This window comes from Nyctereutes procyonoides, unplaced genomic scaffold, assembly GCF_905146905.1.
Source record: "Nyctereutes procyonoides isolate TBG_1078 unplaced genomic scaffold, NYPRO_anot_genome, whole genome shotgun sequence".
Taxonomy (NCBI): Eukaryota; Metazoa; Chordata; class Mammalia; order Carnivora; family Canidae; genus Nyctereutes; species Nyctereutes procyonoides.
This window is the reverse complement of record NW_026575042.1, coordinates 52,500,379-52,527,236: the sequence shown is the minus strand read 5'-3', so window position 1 is coordinate 52,527,236 and position 26,858 is coordinate 52,500,379. Positions and strand designations below refer to the sequence as shown.

General features: G+C 36.2%; 1 protein-coding gene across 6 annotated transcripts in view; it reads right to left on the bottom strand.

The window, feature by feature from the left end:
* OPA1 (OPA1 mitochondrial dynamin like GTPase) overlaps nucleotides 1-26,858 on the bottom strand; it is an 87,479-nt gene that overhangs the window by 47,058 nt on the left and 13,563 nt on the right. For 2 of the 6 annotated variants that reach the window (XM_055321727.1, XM_055321728.1), the window contains 13 exons: nucleotides 19,687-19,797; nucleotides 17,307-17,408; nucleotides 14,891-14,944; nucleotides 11,929-12,033; nucleotides 10,031-10,117; nucleotides 9,181-9,294; nucleotides 5,964-6,044; nucleotides 5,763-5,837; nucleotides 5,384-5,455; nucleotides 5,200-5,299; nucleotides 4,729-4,859; nucleotides 2,080-2,152; nucleotides 1,921-1,993 (listed from right to left, as the gene is read on the bottom strand). In XM_055321727.1, coding sequence (XP_055177702.1) covers nucleotides 1,921-1,993; nucleotides 2,080-2,152; nucleotides 4,729-4,859; nucleotides 5,200-5,299; nucleotides 5,384-5,455; nucleotides 5,763-5,837; nucleotides 5,964-6,044; nucleotides 9,181-9,294; nucleotides 10,031-10,117; nucleotides 11,929-12,033; nucleotides 14,891-14,944; nucleotides 17,307-17,408; nucleotides 19,687-19,797 — 1,178 coding nt within the window. The remainder of the gene's footprint in view (nucleotides 1-1,920; nucleotides 1,994-2,079; nucleotides 2,153-4,728; nucleotides 4,860-5,199; nucleotides 5,300-5,383; nucleotides 5,456-5,762; nucleotides 5,838-5,963; nucleotides 6,045-9,180; nucleotides 9,295-10,030; nucleotides 10,118-11,928; nucleotides 12,034-14,890; nucleotides 14,945-17,306; nucleotides 17,409-19,686; nucleotides 19,798-26,858) is intronic. The other 4 variants (XM_055321729.1, XM_055321730.1, XM_055321731.1 and 1 more) reach the window with 2 other exon arrangements.

The following is a 26,858-nucleotide window of genomic DNA, read 5'->3' as shown; positions in this document are numbered from 1 at the left end:
CAACATTACTATCATGTCTGAAAATGTGCTTGTTATAATATAATGAGAACAGCCACCCTCACATCTTATACCAGCACTGCTGAATGAATGTTCTGTGATGCAGAAAATGTCCTCTAACTGAGCTAGCCAAAATGGAAGCTACGAGCCCCATGGGGTAATTGAGCCCTTGGAAGGTATGGCTAGTGTGACTGAGGAACAGAAGTTTTCCTTTCTTTAAAGTTAACTAATTCAAATTTAAGTAACCCGAGGCTAGTGCCTATTCATGCTGGACAGCTAGGTGCCATACACTTGCTGGCTCCGGTCCCTACAGGTAACACTCAAGACCATGTCTGCAAGAACTATCTTGATTTACTATACCAATACAGACACAAACACACTTTGCCATTTTAAGAGATTCCATATATAAGGTTTTAATATAATTCAGTTGTCCTTTAGTTCTTCTTTCTTGCTTTTTTTTGTCAGGATCTTATTTTCATGAATTTCTATCAATATCTATGTAGGGTCCCCCTCTGACATCCCACCCCTGACTTCAACTTTCTCCAATACTGAAAGAGAACGGAATACATTTACACAAAATCCAACTGTTGGGGGCACCTGGCTGGCTCAGTTGGTAGAACATGCAAGTCCTTTTTTTTTTTTAGAAGATTTTATTTATTTAGGAGTACCTAGGTGGCTCAGCTTGTTAACCATCTGACTCTTGGTTTCAGCTCATGTCATGATCTTGGGGTCATGAGATCGAGCCCCATGTAGGGCTCTGCACTCAGTGCAGAGTCTGCCTCTCCCCCTTCTCACTTGCTCTCTATCAAATAAGTAAATAAATAAAATCTTAAAAAGTAAAGAAAGATTTTTTTTTTAACTTATTTGAGAGAGAGGGAGGGAGGAAGGGTGTGAGTGGTGGCTGGGGCACAGGGAGAGGGAGAGAGAGAGACAGAATCTCAAGGGGATTCCCTGCTAAGTGCAGAGCCCAACATGGGACTGGGATCTCATGACTCTGAGATCATGACCTGAGCCAAAATCAAGAGCCAGATGCCTAATCGACTGAACCACTCAGGCGCTCGCTGTGGTAGGACATGCGCCTCTTGTTCTGAGTTTTGAGACCCACGTCAGAGGTAGAGTTTACTTAAAAATAATAATAGGGCAGCCCGGGTGGCTCAGCGGTTTAGCACCTGCCTTCAACTCAGGGCGTGACCCCGGGGTCCCGGTATTGAGTCCCACGTCGGGCTCCCTGCATGGAGCCTGCTTCTCCCTCTGCCTGTGTCTCTGCCTCTCTCTCTGTGTCTCTCATGAATAAATATTTAAAAATAATAATAATAATAATAATAAACATAAAACACCAGAAGGATTGGTTCCTTTAAAAGATAAATAAGTAAAAATATAAGTGCTGATTTTTATTTTTAAAAATTTTTTTTAAATTTATTTATTCATGAGAGACACAGAGAGAGAGAGAGAGAGAGAAAGAGAGAGAGAGAGAGAGGCAGAGACACAGGCAGAGGGAGAAGCAGGCTCCATGCAGGGAGCCTGATGTGGGACTCGATCCCGGGTCTCCAGGATCACGCCCTGGGCTGAAGGCGGCGCTAAACCGCTGAGCCACCCGGGCTGCCCTAAGTGCTGATTTTTAAATATCAGCACTTAGGGCATACTATAAATACTATAAATACTTATTTATAAGTAAAACAACTAAAGAGGTGTCCGTGTTGTCTTTCAGAGGCAGTTTATTATACCAGCATGTACTGTATCATAGGATAAGCTGTCCCTAATTCTGACTAGTTGAGGACTTGGCTATTAGATACAGATCACTATTTGGGAAAAACTCTGGAAACTCAATGTTAAACTAACAGCTATAAAACAAACTTTTAAATAAAAACAGTGTAAGCTACTCCCACACTACAAAATCTTTAAATATTTAAACCATATACCTACTTTAAGAGTTTTGAATTCTGAAAAAATTCTTCTTCATATTCTCTTATAGCTTCAATGCTTTCCGAGCTGTTTCCTAGGAAAAGATGATGGAGGTGTAAGAAAACTAATCTTATCTGAAGACAACAAAAACTTAAATTATAATAATCCATCTTTGCATACCTTTTCCTGTTACAACAGCAAAATAACCTAGAGCTTTCATTGGGAAGAGTTTTCCTTCAATTATCTGCTGAATCTATTTTTAAAAGTGGGAAAAAAATTTGAGATGTTCGTTTATGTAAGGTTTTTAAAGCATAACATACTATTCAGAAAGCAAACTTAATAATGCTGTAAATATATATATATATATATATATAAATCTGTACAGAAGTATCAAAATGTTTTTCAATTGCTATTTGAGGGAAAAATATTTAATTTCACTACACTAAAAGATACATTATTAAGACATAAATGCATTATTAAAACTTGGAATGACGTGTAGTGCTTTGGGGTCAGGCTTAGTTTAATTTTAGCTCCACCACTTACTAGCTATAACGCCTTAAGGAGCTACTTACTTTTTTCAAAATGACTGTTGAGAAGATTCTCTGAGGCACTATGATACATCCCACAGTGCCAGGGACGCAGGGGCACTCGATAAATGGCAGCAGCGATGATTATTTCCCCATGCTCTTCTTCAAATAGATATATTCTATCCAAGTTGGACTGTACTATTTTACTCCCTTTTTTAAAATATTCGGGTCCACTGGCTCTCATCTCTTTTAGGGTCAAAAACCCTTTTATAAATATAATAAAAACTAAAGACTCTGTCTCCAGAAAAATGCGTATTTGCACAGAGATCTATCATTCACACAATTTGAGTGCTCCTGCTCTCAGGAGCCCGTTCACATTAACACTGAGATAAGAATCCCTCCTCTAAGACAAGTTACACTCCTGAGCTAATGCTGACTCTTTGGCATAACAAAGGACTGATATAAACTTCAACTGCATTTCAAAAGAAATACAAACTCACTATCCTAGAGAAGAGGGGAAAGGAATGAAAGAAATGAAGAGACATGGGAAGGAGGCACAGAGTTTGCTCCTACCTCGTTTCTCCCCGCCTCCATACCAGGACCACTACCCACCACAGTAGGCCTCCCCCCTCAAAATATGGCAAAGCAAAGGTCATGGAGGCTGTGCAGAGAAGAGTTAACATAGCAGGTCTGGGACTGCTGTCCTGGAAAGGCCTGCTCGTCCTTGGCTGGCATCTGAGGACCTCGGTGGTAAACAATTACCACATTGATACAAAACTTTCCCCATATAACAGTGGTTCATTGTGTAAGTAGTGTGGTTTCTGCTGAACATCTGCTTTCCTTTGGGTGTCTGGAATCTGAGGGTGCCTACATGCACAGCCCCCAGTCAAAACCTTAGGAGCGGAGTCTCTCATGAGAAACTTGTTGCTGGAGGGATAAGCACTTCCTGCAGGACTCTACTGGGAGAGGGCTCCGGAAACCTGAGCCTGGTATCCGCCAGATACCATCTCTTACACTTTGTCTTTTGTGATTTGGCCTTGTATCCAATCACCGTTAACTGATCTTAGGTTTAAGGATGACTGTGTGGAGTCCTAGGAGTCCTTCTATAGAATCAGTGAGCTTTGGGGTGGTCTATCTTGGGAACCCAGCACAAGAGGCACACTCGCAGAAAGTTGGAAGGAGAGAAACTCTGCGCAGTAGCACAAGGGATGCACACTTGTATCCGAAGTTGCTCTATGGGGGAATCAAGATACAATAGCAGATGACAGCCACCATGTATATAAGACCATGACAAGCATTATTTTAACCACTTTACGACAAATATTTTACTCATTTTGCAACCTATGAGATAGTACCATTAATATCTTCATTTCCAACAGATGAGGAACTGAAAGCACTAAAGAGGTCTAAAAATGTACCCAACATTACACAGCTAGCAAACAGTAGAGCCAGCATTTGAAACCAAGCACTCTGACTAGATTCTGTACTCTCAACCGCTACCTTCTTCCTTTACAACTCAGTAAAGAACGTGTCCTCAGTCAGGACCTGCATCCTAATATCACTTACAATGTTATCTTGAAATAAAACTCTTTTGTTGATACAGGAGAAGGACAGGAGGGACACTGAACCCCGCATATAAAGTTGCAGAATTTCAGAAAGAAAATGACCCAAGAGATCAACTAGATTAATAGGATGGATTATGCACTAACTAGATGCAGAGAAGTAACAAGATTTGCCCAAGGACACAGAGACAGTTGGTAGTGGAGCATGGATAAGAATGCTGAGGCCTGACCCCAATCCAGTGCCTTCCCTATTAGAAAAATCTGCTTCATAGTCTTTGATCAGTTAGGAAAGATAATGTTTATTTTGGGGCGGGGGTGGGGGGGGAGGACACAATGTCCAAAAGGAATCTATAGTGTCACTAGGTCTTCACTAATTTATGAACATCAACTAAAAACAAATTAGAAAAGAAACACCACAATTGTTACTAATTTGTGGTTAATTAATAAGTGGTTAATGACTGTCAGCATACAAGATTTAAATCAGAGTAAGCAACATTAATATAGTGTTCTAAGAATTTCTGAAGCAAACAAACCGAAATTATGGGATTTTATTTATATCTCAAATTTGCACTTAAGAATTTACTATAACTTTCTAATACTTTGTTTTTCATAAGAAAAATCCCACTAAAGTAATCCACAGAAGTTTTTGTTTGCTTGTTTTTGTTTGTATAACGAGTCCCTGTCATAGCTGAAGCTTGTACCCTAGAGACTGTTCGGTGACAGTACAGAACTTCCCTCACCCTGCTTGGGCTAGCCACGTTCTTTTCCGCCAGGTCAACTTTGGTCAAAACAAATATCGTCCTCCTTCCATGAGGATCCATTTGACTGACCAAGTCTGTAACAATGCTGCGTTCAGCATCCACGGATCCATCTGAAAAAAATTTGAAAAACGACACTGTAACAACTGCAAAGTAGATCTTAAAATTTCTATATGCTACACCCTTGTATCTACATTATAGTTAAGAAAATATTTCTAATTCATTTATTGTAGTTATGAGAAGAAATTCTAGTCAATAAAGATCTTTGATGCCTACATGAAATTTATCAGAATATTCCCAACTTCAATTCTATTTACTAATAAAATGAGTGACTTAAGGGAGGGCAAGACATATTTACCTTCATGTTTATGTAACACGCACATTTAGAGCAAAGCTGAGACTGCTAACGAAGGAAGCATATCAGTGCAGTTAAAACCTTTTGATAAGATTTACCTTGAATACATAGTATGATGGCGTTAGGATTCTGCATATAAGCTTTGCTGATACTGAAAATAGTTTCCTTTGTGTCAGGAGCCATGCCTGATGTCACAGTCTTGAAGAAAAAGGTTTTAAATGTCATTATACATATTTTTCACAATAGGAACAAGACAAAAATATATGTTTTATATACACTTACATTAATCACACCTGGTAAGTCAACAAGCACCATTCTCTGCAGTCCAGGGCCTTTTACATTTAAGGATATGGTCTACTCAGGGAACAAAACAAAAACAAAACTAATTGTCGGGGGCAGTTTGTCAGGAATTTATTGATGATATATATTCTGAAAATTCTGTACCTCACCCATTCAGAAAGAAGTTACTCTTTTTCTGATCTTTTTAGTTAATTATTCTAGATAACTACCCATAAAATGATACATTATTTGAAATATTAAAAAAAATCTATGTATTTTAGAATAGCTGCAATCTAAACATGAATGCCAATATCATGATTTATATCAAATCATAAACTTTGGATTTCCATAGAACATTGTTAAAATGAATTATAACACTTACCTCAGGACTAACAGTACAGCCTTCTTTCACATTTTTCCTCATTCGGAGTTCTATTTCATGTCTTAATGCTGCAAGCTATTAATGGAAAACAACAAAATCCTATGAAAATCTGCAGCTAACAAATATTCCAGTTAGTTGTCTTTCATAAGCTTACACAAGTTACAGAGTTACACACGTGAACCTCATGTAAATTCTACTTACATCCTCCTCTTTGGTAAGATCGAACTCCCGAGAACTATCTTTAAACAAGGCCACATGGTGAGGACCTTCACTCAGGGTCACCTGAAATCAACGGAAAATCGAGATGCAGTAATGCATTTACAATTCATATTGATCCCATAGGCCTTATATGGTCTTCGGCCCACTGCACTGCATAAACCCGGGCATCCCCTCACAGTACACTTCAGGAATATACCGGAAGGCTGTCAACATGTCAGTGCCGAGACTACAGAATTTTTTATCTGTACTGTCCATACATCTGTTGCATGTGCTGTAATTTCCCAACAAGACTGCCGGCTACTCTTTATCTCTCATGACCTAGAATAAAATGCTGCCACCCTTCTCCTTTCCCAGCCAATGCTACTAAGCCTAAGCACAAAACCATCAACCTCAAACTTCAGAGACAAAAAGAAATCTTGCATTTAACTCCCAAGGTTAATTTAAGTAAAGGACAATCCTTTTATTCAACTTCTATCTATTGAGGGCTCACTGCGTCAAGTGTTGCAGGAGGGGAAACAAAGAACCCACTGTCCCTGGTTTAGACCTCACTACCTCCTGGGAGAAATACACACAGAGCCAACAGGACAGTGAAGCAGACCCAGGTGCACACAAGACTGACCACAGGGGAGCTAAGGCAGCCTTCACCTAAGGAGTGTGACGTTCACACAAGGAGTTCTCTAGCAACTTATATATCAACTATCAGGGCTTTCATGACAACTTCTAAACTTCATGTTCCTTTACTTTTCATTCATAACTTTCAAGCTTCTTTAGAATGATTCTATTTCACTTTTAAAATACAATTCCTTCTACTGAGACTAGCTAAGCAGGCGAGGTAACCAACATAACTCAGCTGTTTGAAGGCATCAGAGAGCAACCACGGCTGCTTGGCCTTGGTCTGAGACCCCAGAGGAATTCAGGGCACATTCTTTTTTTAAAAAAATTTTTTATTTATTTATGATAGGCACACATTGAGAGAGAGAGAGAGAGAGAGAGAGAGAGGGGCAGAGACACAGGCAGAGGGAGAAGCAGGCTCCATGCACCAGGAGCCCGATGTGGGATTCGATCCCGGGTCTCCAGGATCGTGCCCTGGGCCAAAGGCAGGCGCCAAACCGCTGCGCCACCCAGGGATCCCCAGGGCACATTCTTATGGTTGTTTTCCCTGGGGTGCTTGCAGATTTGTGGCACAGGGTAGCGTAAGAGAAAAAGTTAAAACTTGAGGCAGTGTTACTGGGTTGAAGAAGGAAGATGAGAGATCAGGATATCAAGCAGCCCTGGGTTAAGGTGCTGAAGCCCCAGAAAAAAATGACCCCCCCCATGTCAATTACATGCTGCGATTTATTCAGGCCAAAAACACTGGCGTCATCTTAACAACTGCCTCTCTCTATATCGAGTACGTCAAGAAATCCTAGTGATTTTGTTTTCAGAATAGATCCATAATCTAACCATCTCTTATCACCTTCCTGGCTAGTTCCCTGGTCTAAAACATCACCTCAACACTGCAATAGCTCCCCATCTGGTCTCCATGGTTCTACCTATCTTGCTTATGTCTACTTTCAACACAGCAACCACAATGAGCTTTTTAAAAAGTAGTACCATAGGGATCCCTGGGTGGCGCAGAGGTTTGGCGCCTGCCTTTGGCCCATGGCGTGATCCTGGAGACCCGGGACTGAATCCCACGTCGGGCTCCCGGTGCATGGAGCCTGCTTCTCCCTCTGCCTATGTCTCTGCCTCTCTGCCTCTCTCTCTCTCTCTCTCTCTCTCTGTGACTATCATAAATAAATAACAAATAAATAAATAAATAAATAAATAAATAAATAAATAAAACAAACAAACAAATAAATAAATAAAGTAGTACCATATAGAATGCCTGGGTAGCTCAGTTGAGCACGCAACTCTTGATTTTGGCTTAGGTCGCTACCTTGGGGCCCTGGAATCAGCCCCAAGTCAGGCTCTGTACCCAGCACGGAGTGTGCTTGGGATTCTCTCCCTCTTCCTCTGCACCAACCCCTCAATGTGTGTGCATGCTCTCTTGCTCTCAAAAAAAAAAAAAGGTAATATTACTCTGTTCAAAACCCTGGACTTGGAAAAAAAAAAAACAACAACCCTGGACTTGCTCCTTATTTTATTAAAAATAAAAACTGAAGTCTGTGCAATGACCAACAAGGCCTTAATAATCTACTTCCCCCTGCGTCCCATTATTCGTCTCATCTCATCATCTGCTACTCCTCACTCTGCTCTAGCCACACTGGCCTCGAATACAATAGCCACCTAACCACCTCAGGGGCTTTGCACTAACTTTTTCTCTGCATGGAACACTCTTGGACTAGATATCCACATGACTTCTTCTCTCACTTTGTGCAACTCTTGGTTCAAATGTCACTTCAATGCAGTCTTCCTGGCACCTTCCCCTTACCTGGCTCCACTTTTTTTTTTTGGTGGCACAACGCTTACCCCTTCTAACATACTATGTAATTTAGTCATTTATTTTGCTTATTATTTATTGCCTGCTTCCCCTTCTAGAACATGCCCTGCATTATGGCAAGAATCTGTTTTGCTTAACTAACACACTGTCTAGAACAGTGCTGGAATATATTAAGCACTCGAAAAGTATTTGTTGAATGAAAGACTGTAGCTACAGACTTTCTTGCTGTGACCATGGATGAACTGTTATAACTTCTTTCTATTGCATGCTGAGTCCCAGCCTTTTACCTCAAAGACTCTGCTACTGCAATTGTTCCCTCTCTCACCTCGTCATTTTTACTTCTCAATCTAGATCACTACAATCAGTATGTTATCTGTCCCTTGACCCAAAATATTTCAACTGCTACTGCCCCAGTACTCTAGTCTTCTTACAGTAAAACTGGAAAATTGTATCTACTGACTCCACTTTCAATATTCTCATTTTCTGACTCTTTTCACTGACCTCAATTCGAATAAAATCTAGAGTCCTAACAATGGCTCTGTGTAGCCCAGCCCACCATGCTTCAGCCTTCCTCTCCCATCTTCCTTCTATCACCCTCTCGGCTCCTGTCACACTGGCCTCTAGGCTGTGCCTCCACCAATTTCCACAATAGGGAGTAATTCCCAATACTATGCATCAGTTCTTTTCAGTTACAATTCTTCATTTCAACACAATGAACAAACTTCACTGTAGTAGCTACCTTCCAAGGAGCTTCATCCTGATGAGCTGCTGTCCTACCTTAACCGGAGAGCGTGTCATCATCTCCCCAGATCCTCGAGGGAATATCCGCGCCTGAGCAATCATTTCCAACACACTAGTTTTTCCAGCACTCTGGTCTCCAACCACAACAACCTTAACAGAGAACAAATAACATTTAATTCAGATTTTTTTTTAAATTCAGGTTTTAAATACAAACTTATCTTTAAATAGATTTGAAATACTGCTGAGATTTTTCAGTCTTTTAAAATATCTAAAGTTAAATAATTTTAAAAATCCCATTCATTAAAACAAAGATGGTTGTTATCTCTATGCAAATTGAAAATATAAATAGCAAAATATTAACTGGGTCCATTATTTAGAACCAAATTTTTAACAAAAACTTGTGTTATTTAAACCACTACTTCTAAAACCAGATCGTTCATGTTCTACAGCTAGTTTACTCTGTATAAAGACATTTTTAATTCTATGATGTTAAATTTCACTTGCTGATAAATTTAATCCACTATTCAGGTTTTTTCAGTTTCAGAGATGTTATAAATACATAATGCCAAATACTTGATGACCTTGCTTCATCACATAAATATAAGTAAGCTAAAGGACCAAAAGAGTCAAACAACATTTAGTGCTTAAGACATCATCTAGAGCACATAAATATTATATAAGTAAAAAATATATGTCTCTGTTTATGTCTGTGTGATGTGTACATATATATATGTCTACATTGTATCTGGGTATGTATGTATGTATGTATATATAATTTTTTAATTTTTTTACTTTTTATTTATTTATTTTTTTATATAACGTTTTAAAAACCTAAAGTGTTCGTTTGCTAAAGAACAGGTTCACTGTGTATTAATTTTTCACTTACCCTTGGCAGATGATCTTGTGTATTATAACTGGCATCATAATCAGATAGAACATCCAGAACTTCAGAATACATGTCAATCAAAGATTTCTGTGAAATTTTAAAAATTAATATTAAACAATGAACAAATTTTAGAAATAAATGTGTCAAGAGGGAAAAAAGCTGATAAATACAAAATGTTCTTCCATAGTGATTGTATTTTTTTTCTAACTACATAAATACACTTTCATAGTAAAACAGTATAGAATAAAATTTCATTTTTTCTTATTCAATTTGTTTTATTTAGAGATATGCTGATTTTATTTCATTTTTTAAGATTTTATTTATTTATTCATTAGAGACACAGAGAGGAGAGAGAGAGGCAGAGACACAGGCAGAGGGAAAAGCAGGCTCCATGCAGGGAGCCCAACATGGGACTCGATCCCGGGACCCCTAGCCACCCAGGTGTCTCGCTGATTTTAATATAGTAAATTAACTGAGGCTTTCCTAATCTTCCAATTAAATGTTAAAAGAGGGAAGTTACTGTTTAATATTTAAGAACTAATATTAAATAGTAAACAAAGGGAGACTATTAACACCACAAAGGCCAAACAAGGAGTCAGGTGACCAACTGCAAGGAAATCATCCTGTATCAAGTTTGGTATGTATATCAGAGATGTGGGGGGGGGGGGGTGGCAGAGAGAGAGAGAGAGAGAAACTTTAGAAAGGATAAAAGTAAAGAAGAAATCACAAGACTGTTAAATCAGTAGGAATGAGTAAGTGTACTATGAGAGTTGGGCAGACTCAAGTGTGAGAGCATCAGAGGCAGATATCCTGCATTGTTTCTTTCTCTAGAACCAGGACAGAACTTGGTACCTGGCAAATAAGCTTCAGAAAAGTATCTGATGAACGAATGGGCAAACAAAAAAGTAGGAGGAAAAAAGGGCTACTATCAAGCACGTAATAATTAAAGACAAGTTTCAGTGCACGGTAGGAACAAAACGAGGGCCCACATTTCCTTTCATCTCTTAACACCTACAAGTAATTACACAGAAAGCAACTGCTATTCCTTCCACCAAAAAATAAAGTTCTTGAAATGTTCATTACCATTTCATCCTATGAAAATGCCATTTCTGAGGTGAACTCTCAAAGCATATTAACACTTGGACATGACTTTTCTCAGCTGCCATGTGTCACTTGTGAATAAAGCCATGCTATTTGTTTTAGGCAGTCATGATTTAGCATCAGAACTACTAATACATGTCGGTCAAACTAAACTACTTCTTTGGACTTAGGCTTCAGGATACTTCTGAAATGATTTACTGTAGGTTTACTACACACAAATTGTTTACTTGTATGAAATTAAAGTTAAAAATATTACTTCAATTTAATTCAGCACATACAGCTTGGTTTAGTGGGCAATGAGATTTAACTTACTGATAATGGTAATTACCAATGTGCTGATGATAAAAATACCAGCATATGCTTTTTCAAAAATGCTTTAAAATGCCTAAGAAACCTTGCAGAAGAAAATATTAATTCATTTAAAACTGAAGATGGCGGACTAATCATTCACTGGAAATATAAATAAGTTATGATGCTAAGTCATATCTAAACGGCCCTCAACTCACAATTCTGATTTATAGCTGTAGGAATTAAAGAAGCCTAAAAACAATTAGGTATTTAAAAAAATAAATTCACAAGAACTGTTAAAAGGATGAAGATTCTATGGGCCTCACATGAAACAAATGTCTGGAGACTATAATTTATGAAGTGTCTTAATATAGGAAAAGATTTTCCTATCTCCCAAGAATACCAGGTTAGAAAGAAAAGGACAGACTTTTAAAAACTAGTATTGACAAATGCACAATGCGAAGTGGCAAAGTTCTGGAACTAACAAAATTAAGGTAAATTGAAAATACCTTAAGTTTTCTGTGATGGATGCCTTTGTCATCTTTCTGCAATACTAATTTTCGTAATTCTTTGTTCTCTTTTTCTAATCGCTCCAGGATCCTCTGGTACTTTAACTGTAACAAAATAATACCATGACTACATAAGAAAAAGATGAGTTAATTAAGTCTAAATCAAAATCTTCCAAAATCCTGAAGTCATATCTCCAGAATATTTAAAATGAATTATTTCATTTAAAAAGCTTTGAAAATGTTGAGAGAATAAAATAAATTATGAAAATTCTATCATACAAATGGGGGTATTCATTACAGTTTTCGATTGAAATTCAGCATTTTATTTGGAAAATTCTTTGCTGTTTACATTGAAGAAATTGAATTATTTAAAAATACTAAAATATAAGAATTTAAAGAAGCAAGTCCTTAAGTGCACTCTTCTGAAACAGGATTTCCTATTATATCAAAAATTTAAGCCTTCATAATAGGGACATTTGACAAAAATTCAAATTCTTTCCATTACCCACGTTATTTTATATAGTAATTAAAACGATATAAAAGAACAACAGCTAAAAGTACCTGAGTATTACGTAACAACAGGCTGGATGCTGAGTGTTTTACCTTCATTAGCTTCCTTAAGTCTTTACATGAGGTGAAGGTGATCTAGATTAGGGACCGGAGGTTAGGGACCCTTGGTTGCATATCCAAGGTCACAGGGTTTTGAATATAGGTCAGAGTCAAGAGCTCAAATTCTCCAAATTTTGGTTAAGTTTCCATGGCCAGAGAATTACACATTAATTTTTAAAATACTGATACAAAAACAGATTTAAAGAAGCTTGTTTTGTCAAAGTAGATGCTTAGCTACACATTTTTCTCCTCAAATAAATGTGATCCTTTCCTACTTGGTCATCTCAGTGTGTATACTATCATTTCTTCTCTAAACATGAATAGTGTTCAGACACTAATAAGAATTACTTCTTCCTACAACCAGGAAAATGTTTATGTCCAACTTATATCATGGCTTTCAAAATGGAAAATCATTATTAGGAAAATTTTTAGGTTGCTGTAATCTTCTAAGAACAAAGTAAGTAACAGGAAGTCAGGGCTGTATCCTCAGGGAATGTCCAACTTCAGTCAAATTTTAAAAATGCACGTTCTGCAGTAGGACTATACTATGGGATAGGTAGAAGCTAGACTCTGCCGTAAGCATCTTCAACAACACTGGTCCATTTGTATGTGGTAGTAACACATACAACAAAATTCTTGCATGATTAGATCCTGGCTGTGTATCACGGTAGCCACTAGCCCCTGGGGCCGTAGGGCGCTCTGCAGTGTGCTTGGTCGGAACGGAGACATACTGTTCAGCGTAATTTTTCAGCGATTTTTACCATTCAGTAAATAAATGAGTAACTAAAATACCTCTTTACCATTTTTATACTAATTACATGTTTAAATGATACAAACTTGGGATTTACAGAGTTAAATACAATATGTTACCAAAATCAGTTCTACCTATTTCTTTTTATCTTTCTGGAATCTAAGAATTTTAAATTACACATGTGGCTTGCATTCTATTTCTATTGCACACCACTGATATAGATAGCCCCACGGCTTACTGTCGGGAAATGTTCACATAGTGTGTCAATGCCCACTGGCTGACACTACTAATCTGCAAAAGTCAGAGAGTTGATATCAATGGATATACAAGGGTGGTAGGACACTGGCTCATTTCTCTGTAAATACAGAATCAATTACGGGGTCTACATTCCAGAGAAGGAACCATCTTTGGTATAGGTACCATCTGCAGCCATCCTGCAGAGATGTGTTACTGAGCTGTCCTCCAGAGACCTAGGACCAATAGTTCTCAAACTTAAGGATGCATCAGGATCATCTGGGGGCTTTTAAAAAGAAAGACTGCTGGGTTTTACTTCTAGAGTTTCTGATTCAGGAGGTTTATTAAGAAGGGGTCAATAATTTGCATTTCTAACAAGTTCTTGAAAGGATACTGATGCAACTGCTCCAAGAGACTACACTTTGAGACCAACGATTCTTAACCTCTGGCTGAACTGAAGATTGGAATTCCTTGGCCAGGAAGCCTTTAAAAACATACATGGTGATGGCCAAAGCACAAGTGATTCTATGGTAGAGCCAGACATGAGGATCAATGCATACGTATCAAGGAAATCAATGCACAGATATTAGGAAAACCTGTGACTTGAAATATATTTAATTTCATCTAGATCGCTTTTATTTTTTTCCCAAAAGACATTCCCTTAAAAAGTTTTAACATAAAAAACAAAAAATTAATCATTGCATATCGTTATCTATGTAAATTAACATAACTGTTATATATTACAACTATACTTAAATTACATTATAGTACACTAATAATGATAATAATATATGAATTAATGATGGAGTGGGTGACAAGGCAATTTTGCACTAGAATTTACCAACTCATCAGGTTGCCCAGAAAAACATGTCTTTAAAAAAATGGTAAATTAACTAGAGGAGAAGAGCTTTTCAAATTAGTGCCAGAAATACATTTAGAAAAGTCATTAACTGATTGGTCCTGGGATTTAGAGAAGTAAAGGAAAATGATCCTGAGGGATGACTCGAACTATAGTGGACTCAAATCAACTTTCTATGACTTTAGCCTACCAATGTAAAAATGCAAGCATAGGTCTATATAAGAAAAAGTTGCTTTTCTGCATTTTTTCCCCATAGCAGTTTTTCTTTAAAATTAGAAGCACATGATTCACTCAAAAGCAGGTTTTTATACATAAAGGAGTTAATCATACTTATCAAGTTCCTTTTGTATTCTTTACTTCTCAATTTACTTTTGCATTTTTTTTACATCTATCGATAATAAGGTTGTATCATCAAACCACTTCAAATTTTGCTCTCTTAAAAAAATTCCCACATCATCAAACTTAAGTATAAGATAAAGTCCCTGGTTCTTTCTACTCATCAGAATTACCTGAGTATGCAGAAGTTCTTCTTGAAGCTGGTCAATTTTCTCTTTGTCTGTCACCTGAATATTTAAAAAGATTAATTTTATTCCAGTAGAAATAGATTTATATAAAATGTACAGTAAGTTAAATTTTTTGAAAAGTATCTTTAAAATAAAAACTACTGACTTTATATGCATATTTAATCAAAGTAAATTTTAAATCAAGTGATTTAATAAAGAAACATCTGTATTCAACATTAAAATTGCTTATCAAAATTTTGTAACTGTATCAATACGTAAAACCTTAAAAAGCAATCATTTTCCAGATGCTATTCTAGTCATTTCTGATGAATGGCTTGTTAGAAAAATAAGAGATCAACATGTATGGTTACTACAGTCTTCATAGGTTGTTTTACACTCAACCCCAGGCATTTGGATGCTTGGAGAAAAAGAGCATTGACACCTACAGAAATGTGTCTGGGGAACTAGATACATGTTATCATTTATAGCTACTGAAAACATTCCCTGGTCATAGTGTATATGTTAAGCATCTATTATCCATTTCTATTCTGTAAATAGGGAAATATCTAATAAATGCAAAAAACAACTTGTATTTTCAGAGATTTAAGTAGAGCCAGATACTTGTTTTTAAATTCAATTCCAGCATAAGATCTGCTAACCCTTAACAGAGTGAATGCATCAGTAGCGATAAAGTTGAGTAAGGCAACTGTAATTGATTTAAACATAAAACAAAAAAATAGGATAAAATTTATAGCTATAGTGGAAACTACTCCCAATTGCTATTAATGTTAATAGTTCTAAGATGAAATATCCAAAAACAACAAAGAACTTTACTGCATTAACAGGCTCTAGTCAGAGTATAATTCTAAATATAAAACACAATGATCAGTTTTAATTAAAATGATGTCATTTATGACAAGTCCATGTAACTGTGCTTTGACTCCCTGATGAGGAAGACAGAAGTTGTCATACTCCGTCTTTCAAAATAATTGTCTAATCTCTGATAATCAAAATTCATAAATATGAATTTATTTCATAGGAGACAAAACTCAAGGTAAAATTCATGGAGTCCTGTTCACTTTCATTCAGTGGCTATTTAAGCAATCAAGACATCATGGTATCAAATATATATGAAAAATATTTAAATGATTTGCGGTAGATATTAATAACTCTTGTCCACACAATAAAGATATTCTGAGGTTTTAATTCCTATTTCCAAATACTTTCTCAAAGTATTCCCTAAACTTCTTTTAAATAAAAATGACAAACCATATGTAAATATTATTTTTTCCCTAAAAGTCTATACCTAAAAATCTCCAAATGATTCAGTAATTAGAAAAAAACAATATAAAAAAATTCTGTATTACTGTTTTCTCATTCTTGTATAGCAAGCAGACACAGAGAGCAGCTTTCTCATTTGACTGTGTAAAATGGACAAGAATTACTAATAGTCTTCTATAATGTAAGGAAACAAGCAAGTTGGGAAGGCTCCAACAACCTGAAGAACAAAATCTTGAAGACCGATGAAGAAATAAACAACTTCATTGTTTTCACATGGCATGCCATCATACTCTAATAATGCGGTCATAAATATTTTGCTATGTAGATTAAATTCCCAATTCATTTTAAAAGGTAACTGTGTTCCATTAAATACTCATCTGATTGCAGCTAAATTAGTATGAAATATATAAGCAGTATTAGTTTGAATGTGAATATTTAATGATTTCATGCAATATATTCTAAATTATAATAGAAAATCCAATAGTACTCTACATATGGGACAATAATTAAGAAAGTAATACAATTACACAAAAAATGCTAACTGCAAGCCAAGGTCTAGAGAAGGTTAACTTGGTAGTTTGGTAAAATAAATAGGGTATATATAAAGTTAAAATGTTACAAAGTTATTAGACTTTTGCAATTATGTAATTTATGCTAATATTAGTATTTAGTAATGATGACTATTAAGATTTTTATAATTTGGATTTTTAGGAGTATTTATTAGATTTATCATTTGCCCTTCCGGCACAAGTGTTAGGCATAACTCATGCATAGTTTTATCATTATGCTTCCTATCTGCTCAGTTTAATGGAACATCAAAATTAACATTCTATTATAAGACAGGTATTGTGGTGGAGTCAAGAATCAGACCTTGTTATCTTTTCTGGGAAACAAGATGAAAACCTTTACGTTTACAAAGTAAATGTTAAAGATAATGAGAAGATACTTTTACATATTTTCTTAAGGGAACAGCACATGTGATTTTTCATCTGTCACTTATTCAGTAACTTAACTAGCAGTCTGAGTATATTTAATGTTGATGCACTTCACTGGTAAAGTTCTGCTACTTACGACAAGAGTTAAATTCTTGTCCTGTTGTTCAATATATTCAGTTTGCATTATAAAATTAATTAAAACTCACCCTGACAGAAATGGGTATCAATGGTCTTGAAACCAGAGCTTTTCTACAATTCCAGGGCTGTGAAACTGATGGAGAAAGAGCGGAATCCTCCGCAGAAACAAGCTAAAGCTGAAAGAGAAAAACCTTTACTAGCTCCTCACAAAACCAAGCCCAAGTGTTATATTTTAAGTATTTCTTCCTACTGAGCTATTGCGGCCATTCTGAGATACCGAGATACCTAGGTAAAGGACTCATTAACATTGCCACTTATGTGTATGTATTCATAGGAGGCAAAACTACCAAAGGCAGTTTGAATTGACTGTCTCTGCATGAGCTATAGGGACAGTTTATTAGCTGCTACTAGTAAGATATAAAAAAATGATAGCCTACTCAACATTTTCAAGAAGGTAAGGGAGGAAGAATGATCAAAAAACAACAAAAGGCTGTGGTTTTGTACCTCAAGAAAACCTCAAATGCCTGGAGGAATGATACAAATCTCACGATTTAGGATGCAGGTCATGAGGACAGTGAAGGGCAGAAAAGTCATCTGCGTACCCACTATGGGGAGAAACGGGGGAAGATACAGTAAGGAAATGATCTTTAAAGACAGTCAGGGGAATGATGTCATTATAGAAGAGTGTGAATTGTTTTTGAAATTCCATTTACTTTCACGCGGGGTAACTCCAGAGTGGGCCAGACTATCTGGTGCTCTACTAAGTAGGCCTCAATAAACTAAACAGATGGAGGTGCAGGTCTGTTGGCTGCTATTTTACAAATGGAGAAAATGAAGAATAAAAGGGTTACATGGATCTGATGACATCAGAGATAGAAATCAGCTCTAAATCTGAAAATACTCTAGTAAAATAGGTCTGCTAACCTTGGGCAATGTAAAAAATGAACATTATTCACTACTAATATCCTTTAAATCATCCGATTCAAAAGTATATTGATAATCTTAAGCCATATCTTAGAATAGCAGATCTGTGGGACTCATTTCAAATTATTTTACCATTTATGAAAAAACAAGAACTTGTAACTGGAGCTTTTCATATTTCTAACTAACATACCAAACATAGTAGTCCCTTCTTCTTTCTGTAACAAAGCTAAGGAATAGATGGCTTAGCTTAAGCATACGATTTGTTAGAATATTTAATAGCACTTCAATGACATATGGAACAGAGAACGCTAAAGCACCATATAAAATAAGCCCTTTCTTGGTTTAATACATCTACTTGAACTTAATCAAATAGGAAAATAACTTATTTTCGATTTCCACCTATGTTGTTCATTTTCTGAAAGCTAATATCTAGGAGTTGATTCCACAGCCATGGAATTGAGAAAAGCCAGGAAGGGGCACTGAAAAGACAAATGGAAACCGTGAGGAGTATTCTCAAGTACTACCCATCACCAAATGAGGTAAGGTTAGGAAGCAACATTACTGCATTAAATCATCGTCTGTGATACTGGCTGACTTCAAACCAGACCTACAGGAAGCTAATGAAATGGCTGGATCTCTTTTCCTGACTAAAATTTGTAGACGATTTTAAAACTTTCCTGATCTAATATATGTCACCTAATTTAATTAAGCTCATGTCAAGATCTCAGAATGTAACTTTAAAGCCGTTATGTTCGTTTTGATGTAAGTCTCTTCAGAACATTAACCTTGGGATCTATACCGTGGGATCATCTAACAGCCAAAAGCATATTTTCACGGACTTCTTGATTATACCTATAAACAAATATTTATATGGGTTTATGCCAACTTTTATTAGAAGCTGTTCTTTAGCAACCTGAATTATATCAAACTGCCAACATCACTCCTTCAGTAGTCCAGGGTAAAAATGTATTTGTGTTGACTTCACTGATAATTGTAGGAAAACTTAATCAATGAGTTTATCAGGATGTATAAGAATAATTCTGTGCAAAATTTTTACCAAAATAATATTCTTCTATAAGAAACAGTCATGTTTTCGTTGATCCATTTTACTAAAACAAGTATATTTCATTCTTTAATAATTTAAATAGTGGTCGTCCACAGCAATCCTTTACACTTTAGGAATGAAAACTTGGGAGAACCATAGACAAGCTGGCTACAAACTGAGGGCGACTCGATACAATAACCGGATCAAGCAAACCACAATTCAGGATTCTTCTCCAAATACAAATCCATGGACCCTCACAGGTAATCTCAGGTTCAGAATATAAATCCCTTTTTTAATATTTTGGGTTTACTTATGCACTCCAATAAAGTTACATATTTGTATTATATATCTTTCATATTTTTACTGTCAAAAATAATTTTTCATAACTAAAGTCCATGAATGGATTAAGGTGACATGATCTTGGTAGAAATGGCTGATTAGTGTGAACACATCAGTAGCCCCCTTAAACCATCCATCACCTTGCGCTTCTGTTGGGCATAGCTCGTGCTATATTGGCCAGCGGCTCTGCGGGCTTCCTCTTCATGCTCTTGAATTTGCTGTTGTAAGAGAATGAGCTCACCAAGCAGACCCTGCCATGAGTTTACAATGAGGAGAAGAGGAAAATCGGGGAGGAGAACAATGTTAAACCAAAGGGCACAAGCAAGGAAAAGATGTAAGTTAGGGAGGAATGGATAGCTTGTAACAAAAATGGAAACGTGTCTATGTACCTTTAGAGCCACTATGTAATAGGGCTCATACCACATTTCCATTTTTCCCCTCAGTAAAATCAGATGCCTCAGAAATATAAAACAGCAGAGTTTAAAAAGTGAAAAGCAATGAGTCTGTCTGCTGGCTAAAACGAGCCAGATACATATTAACACACAGTAAAACCTAGACTAACTGGCATCCTCGAGGAAAGTGGCATTGTAGTTAACAACTTATTACTTGAAACCTTACTTTTGAATAGCCAACAGGAACAAATGTATGCTCCTGGCTTGAGACAAAAGGGGGAAAAATCTTTTAATTCTCAACCATAATTTTCACAAGACTGAATGGGGTATACGTAATAGCTTATCTAATAATTATTATTAAGTATTTTTTCCTTGATACCTAATGACTTCAGTTAAGGATTAGAGCTCCTCAAAACCATTAATTTAAGTTTCCAAGCATCAAGTTAATTATGGCTTTACATTAATTTATATATTCTACATGCTTACACAATAAGCTTATCTGACAAAAATTTAGGATTCTCTTTTTTGCAAATTAAAAGACAATGTTGGGGCATTGTTTTAATTTTATACAGCATAAAAGTAGTTTGAGTTTTCACTTTTTATGAGCTGTTTTGATATTCAGTTTAAAAAATGGCCTCTACAAACAGAAGAATGTATCAATTACTAAAGCAAAAGCACTCTAAAAGAACATAACTGAGATTTGGAGGTAATACAGTTATCATGAAAATTTAAAATGAAACAAAACCTAGTTTGGATCTATGTACAACACAATCACTATTCCTATGCTTAAAATTCATTCCATTAATAATCATGAAATGTTAACTGGTGCAATTTTTATCATAATGCATTCACATGTGGCATGGTACGTGTAATTTTCAATACGTGTAATTGTCTGCACAGTATTTTTAATTGCTGGCCTATTAGATGATAGACCTCAAGAGATGTGGGAGAAAAGACAACTAAGAATTGACATTGATATAAGCTTAATATTTTTTTCAATTAGGCACCCTAGAAGAGGTAACATTCTAACAAAAGAGGTCACTATTTAAATTTGCACAAGAACAATGTTCTGGGTGAACAATGGGCTCAAATTTTGCCAAAATTATAAAAAGAGCTAGGAAAACTAATACTCATTAAAATAATCTAAATTGGCAGTTTCAAATAGCTTCAGAGCTTTTTAAAATTATTGCCCAAAAGACTGTATTTTATATAATACAACTAAAAAACTAAAAGTTTCCTAAAATGCTGGTTAATGTTACATTCAAATTTTAATTAACAGACTCATGTAGAGGCTTAATAATTTACTTTTATAACCCAAAGACTTCTATAAATAAAAGTTTTCCATAAAAGAAGTAAATACAAACAGAAAAGCCAATATAATACTAAAGCATTTTAAATTAAGGGCAAGCAAGTATTAGCATATAATTTGGGAGGTTTTTGTCTGATTCTTAGATTTAACACATTAGTCTATGCCAACGATAATGAAACTGACTTACTATAAATCAAAGGATGAAACTAGTTGATATTTCTGTATGACAAGTGAGAGAACATCAACATGATAGGTAACATAACTGAACTGTCATCATCTGTTTCCAAATTCAACAGCACAAAACACATTTATAAAAACCTGTGGTTATCCATAAGGTAGATCTCGTGAGTAATTTTATGGCAATAGATAGATCTATCAAAGAAAGACAATGCCAACTGACTACTCTCACTGTCCTCATCATTCCCCTAATATCTGTCACTTTTTCATTTTTCATATCATTGTTTTTCATAAAGCAGAAAGAAGAGTAATCCAACTTATTTTTATTAGTTATTTGCCATAGTTACTTCTCATATCCAGTGTTTAGATATCTCAAAACAACACCCTTTTAAAGGTTTCTTGTGCTGGCTCGCATAGCAGCGTACCTGTGCTTTAATTAACATATCACCAGTACTCTCATTTATAACATCAAAGCAGTGAGCAAATATTCCACATTTCTTAACTGTGCTAGTCTATCAGGCACAGGATTCCTTTTTACTTTTGAGTTAAACACCCTTCCCTAATCCATTGCTTATATCTATATACAAGTTGTACGGTAAATACTTAATAATCTATTACATTATAAGCAAACACCCTCTTTCTAGTGACACCTCACTTTCCTTCCAAGTCTGTTACTGAAGCACGCTATGTGAAGATAGTTGAAATTAACTGTTACCTCCTGAAAAAAGTAGGAAGAAAACAAGAATTAGACACAGAAAAAACTATTTACACTATACTACATGACTAAAGGAGGTTACGACTAAAGGAGGTTACCTTTTATTCAATTTTGGGCATCAAATCTCACCCTAACTATAGTTTTTGAGCTAAGGCCATGTAGAATAAGAAGGGAAAGAAATGTGACTACTGTGCAAGACACATTCCTTAAATGGACAAAATACATTTTGTTCAATAAATATTTTCCCAAGCTCAGACATTTTTCCCTCAAGAAACAGCATATAATTATGTTAAAATCGCATACATTATATACAAAACATAATTGTAAATAACAAGTTATTGTAAACAACTACAGATGATACACTCTCTAAACCGCTAGTTATTGTCAATTTCACACAACTCTCACAGTCTAATGGTATTTCTACAGTATTGTCAGATTTTTAAAAAATTGTATGTTAGATCAAGAAATCAGGCATAACTCCAAAAACCAAAATATCAGCTGAAAATGCAAAAAACTGAAAGTTAGAGTTTGAAAGGAAAGATTATAAATAATTTTAAAATTAGAAGTCATTCGTATATGAATACATTTAAAATGTTGTATTTGTAACAGCATTTTAAAAACTCACAGCAGAACTAGGCCCTTATTCTGTTTATTCACACACCTAGCACCTAGAATAAGCCCTGATATTTGAGATGTGTTACAGCTGACACTTAAAGTAGGGTTTGGCACATGTTTGTTCTTTGAATGAATCAAACTGTGACCTGACCTACTTTTACCTAATGATGCACGTCTAGTTTCTAGTATAAAATCCAAATCGGTGGGTGCCTGGGTGGCTTAGTCAGTTAAGTGTCTGCCTTCATCTCAGGTCATGATCCCAAGGTCCTGGGATCAAACCCCACATCAGGCTTCCAGCTCAGTGGGGAGCCTGCTTTTCCCTTTCCTTCTGACTCCCAGCTTGTGTGCTCTCTCGCTCGCTCGCTCTACCTCAAATAAATAAAATCTTTACCCCCAAAAAAATATATCCAAATTTGGGTTTCTAAAAAAAAAAAATGTGTATTCTGTAAATAAGTTATACATCAGCCCCATAAACTATTTTCCTATTTTTCATAATCCCCAGAACAGACTCCACAGAAATTAAGGGGAGGAAATTAATCAAATAATGTTAATAGGCAGTTAACTTAGTAATTAAAAGTGTAAGGTAATAATAATCATCATCACCCTAACAGCCAATATTTGTTCAGTTTTATTATGTGCAGATCTTGTGCTAAAGGGCTATACACAATTTTCAAAACAACCCTATCAAGTAGGAATTCCCCCTTTTACAGAAGAGGAAATCAGCAACTCAGAGTATGATCTTGTCCAACCAAGGTCACATAGCTCAGGAAGCAGGAGGGGCAGGATCTGAATGCAGGCAGAGTGACTACAAAGTCTGTACCAACACCATCCTGTTGGCAAGATGGTCTATTTACAAAGTGGCCCTGACTCCATCAGGTCTACTGCATATTTCAAAGGAGAAAATAGTAATACTACAATATATCCGAAGGCATATCTGAATTACTAAGAGGATGGGCTGGCTGAGTAGTCCACAGAGACCTTAGGGCCTACAAAGCTAAAATATTCACTACCTAGCCCTTTAAGGAAGAGTGTGACAACTGGTGCCGTATTAATTTTAAAAGTAACTTGGGTCCAGAAAAGAACTTCATGAAAGTGGAGACTTCCTTCCTCTCCCATTCAAAAAATACTGTTGGCATTAAACTACTTTTCAAAATTTGAATAATTCTATTTGATTAGCTAAAAATAACTATTTTTTTTTATTTTTCCCCTCCCAGTAATACATAGCTTTGCTCAAAGTATTTATGGTCAACAGAAAAATGTTTATTAATGGGTATCAGAAGGAAATATGTCTTTCCATTTGGATGATTTCACCTGCTTCTGTTCAGAAATATCATTTCCAATTTTACTACTTGGATAATTTCTACAACTGATAATCTTAAGAGATGAACATATCAATCTACCAATAGTTATTATCATTGTCCCAATTCCTACCAAATCCTTTCTAAATTTTTGCCAAAAAACAGTATTATGTATATGTACTTAATGTTTCTTAAATGACATGAAAGTACACTGTGCTTATAAAGGAATAAGATAAGATTGCCTATTTTGCCATTCTACTTTTCTCCATGCAGATCTTCCCTCTTCTCTTCTCGGATCCCTCTGCTTCCCAACTACTACACTCAAAGACGTTAAGTGGGTTGGCTCCCGGGCTAAGATTCTAACCTAGTACAGCTGCCAGTTAGCTGTTCAGGAAACTTAAGTTTACTGATCTGTGGTGACGCGATGATGCTGGTCGTGGGCATTTCATTTTGCCAGTTACTACATTATTTGTTGCATGAGGAATCCCAGAAACGTAAATCTTACTTAAGCAAATCTGCTTCATTACAGTTTAGAACACGAAGCGTAGGTACTACTTTTCATACGTCCTTCTTTTTTTTTAATTTATTTATTTATGAGAGATAGAGAGAGAGAGAGAGAGAGAGAGAGAGAGAGAGAGAGAGAGGCAGAGACACAGGCAGAGGGAGAAGCAGGCTCCATGCAGGGAGCCCGACGTGGGACTCGATCCCAGGACTCCAGGATCGTGCCCTGGGCAGAAGGTGGCACTAAAACGCTGAGCCACCCAGGCTGCCCTACTTTCACATTCTTATTCTCCTCAGTAGTTGCCAAATATCAAAGATCAACAGAAATTCACATGTGATCACAGTGAAGAGACATATAAAATTTGTGGCCTACTTGCTGGCATTGATGAAATTTATTTCAATTAGCCTCTCTTTTACTGTGTTAAATCAATCAGTTTTGCCAACAGCACAGCATTATCTCAGGTGTTCTGAGGAAAGAGATTTCATGATAGAAAGAACGCAAGCCAAAGTAAATAATATTTCAGCTGGCAGCTTTTCAGTGCTAAGAGTATAATTAATAGTACTAAAATAGTCAGAAGGCTTCATGAAGGGGACAATAGTGTGAGGCTTGAAAAATAAGAAGAAATCTGACAGAAAAGGGAAGAAAAATTTCAGCTGGAAGATACAAGAGAAGTAAAGCCACAAAAATAAGAATTAGAATAACGTGTGAAAAGGAAAAACATTAATTATTGTCTAATAATTATACTTGAAACAGTAATACTACTCTTCATGATTTGGACTTTTAAAAGATCCTTCAAATATCTTCTATAAGTTATAAATGTGCTTGAATGTTCAGAATAACCATGCTGCTTACTTCTGTGAGATGTTTATGACCAACCATAAAGATGAGAAAACAAAACCACAGATAATAAAACGTCTCATTTAGCAAATTAGTTTTCACTAGAACAGACAATCTTACTGAATCTTAAAGGAGATTCACTAAGTTGTCTTGTCACCTATCTGTGTCATGATTGATATACAGAAATCTGCAGATTTACAAATTATTCACTAAAATAGACGTATTCCTTCAATTCCCAATTTGCCTTTCAGGTTCTGAAAGTCTCCAGGTCTCAAGGATTTTATTCAGTTCACATCAAGGGCTCTTTCTAATATTTTTCTTCAGTGGATACAAATTTTAAAATTTGATTAACAGCATTTATTGAAAAGTGGTTTCAATATTTTTCCATTTTTTAAATTTATTGATAGTATTATCAGAACTTCTGGTCAACATGATGTAAATAACTACTGTCCATAAACTGAATGGATATAAATCTAAGTAAAACCAAAGAAACTGGGATCCCTGGGTGGCACAGCGGTTTGGCGCCTGCCTTTGGCCCAGGGCGCGATCCTGGAGACCCCGGATCGAATCCCACGTCGGGCTCCCGGTGCATGGAGCCTGCTTCTCCCTCTGCCTGTGTCTCTGCCTCTCTCTCTCTCTCTCTGTGTGTGTGACTATCATAAATAAATAAAAATTAAAAAAAAAAAAAGAAACTTGCTATTTAGTTAGCCTGAGCAGCATTATTCAGAAATATATGCTTTTAGAGCTTTTTGTAGACATTTTGTAGACCTCAATTACAACTTTCCAGAGTACCCAAAATTCTAGGGACTCCAGACTGGGAGCCATAGGTAATTAGTTCATTGTATTATCCACTCTGTCCGACTCAGGTCAGTCTAACATTTATGCTTTCTCAACTCCGTCATTTTCACTTCAGTTGACTTTGAAAGGTACTAATTGTGCCTCTATTTGCCAGCACTTCTCCAGATGTGTGTGTGTGTTTTTTTTAATTTACTTATTTATTTTAGAGGGAGAGAAGTGGGGAGCGGGTGAGAGACTGAGCACAAACATGCACAAGTGCAAGAGCTCCCTGGCATGAGTAGGGGATGGGGCAGAGGGGAAGCTGACTCCCTGATGAACCGGGAACCTAAAGCAAGGCTCCATCATCAGATGGGAAGATCATGACCCAAGTCAAAACCAAGAGTCAGATGCTCAACAGACCGAGCCATCCAGGTACCCCTGTGTTCTTTTATTAGAAAGGACAAATCTCTTTTTAATTTTAGCTAGAGAAATGTTTTTAATTTATTACTTTTTTTTTTTAATCGGATTTACCTTTACTTTTCTATTTCTAGCATAAGTCTGGCCAGAAATTTTGGTACAAACCTGACAACCATTAAGTTAAGGCATGATTGCTTCAAACTCTGAAAAGCATTTCCGATCTGGGGCTCTCACAAGTAAGAGTATTACGGTAAGAGCCAAATCTTGAAACAC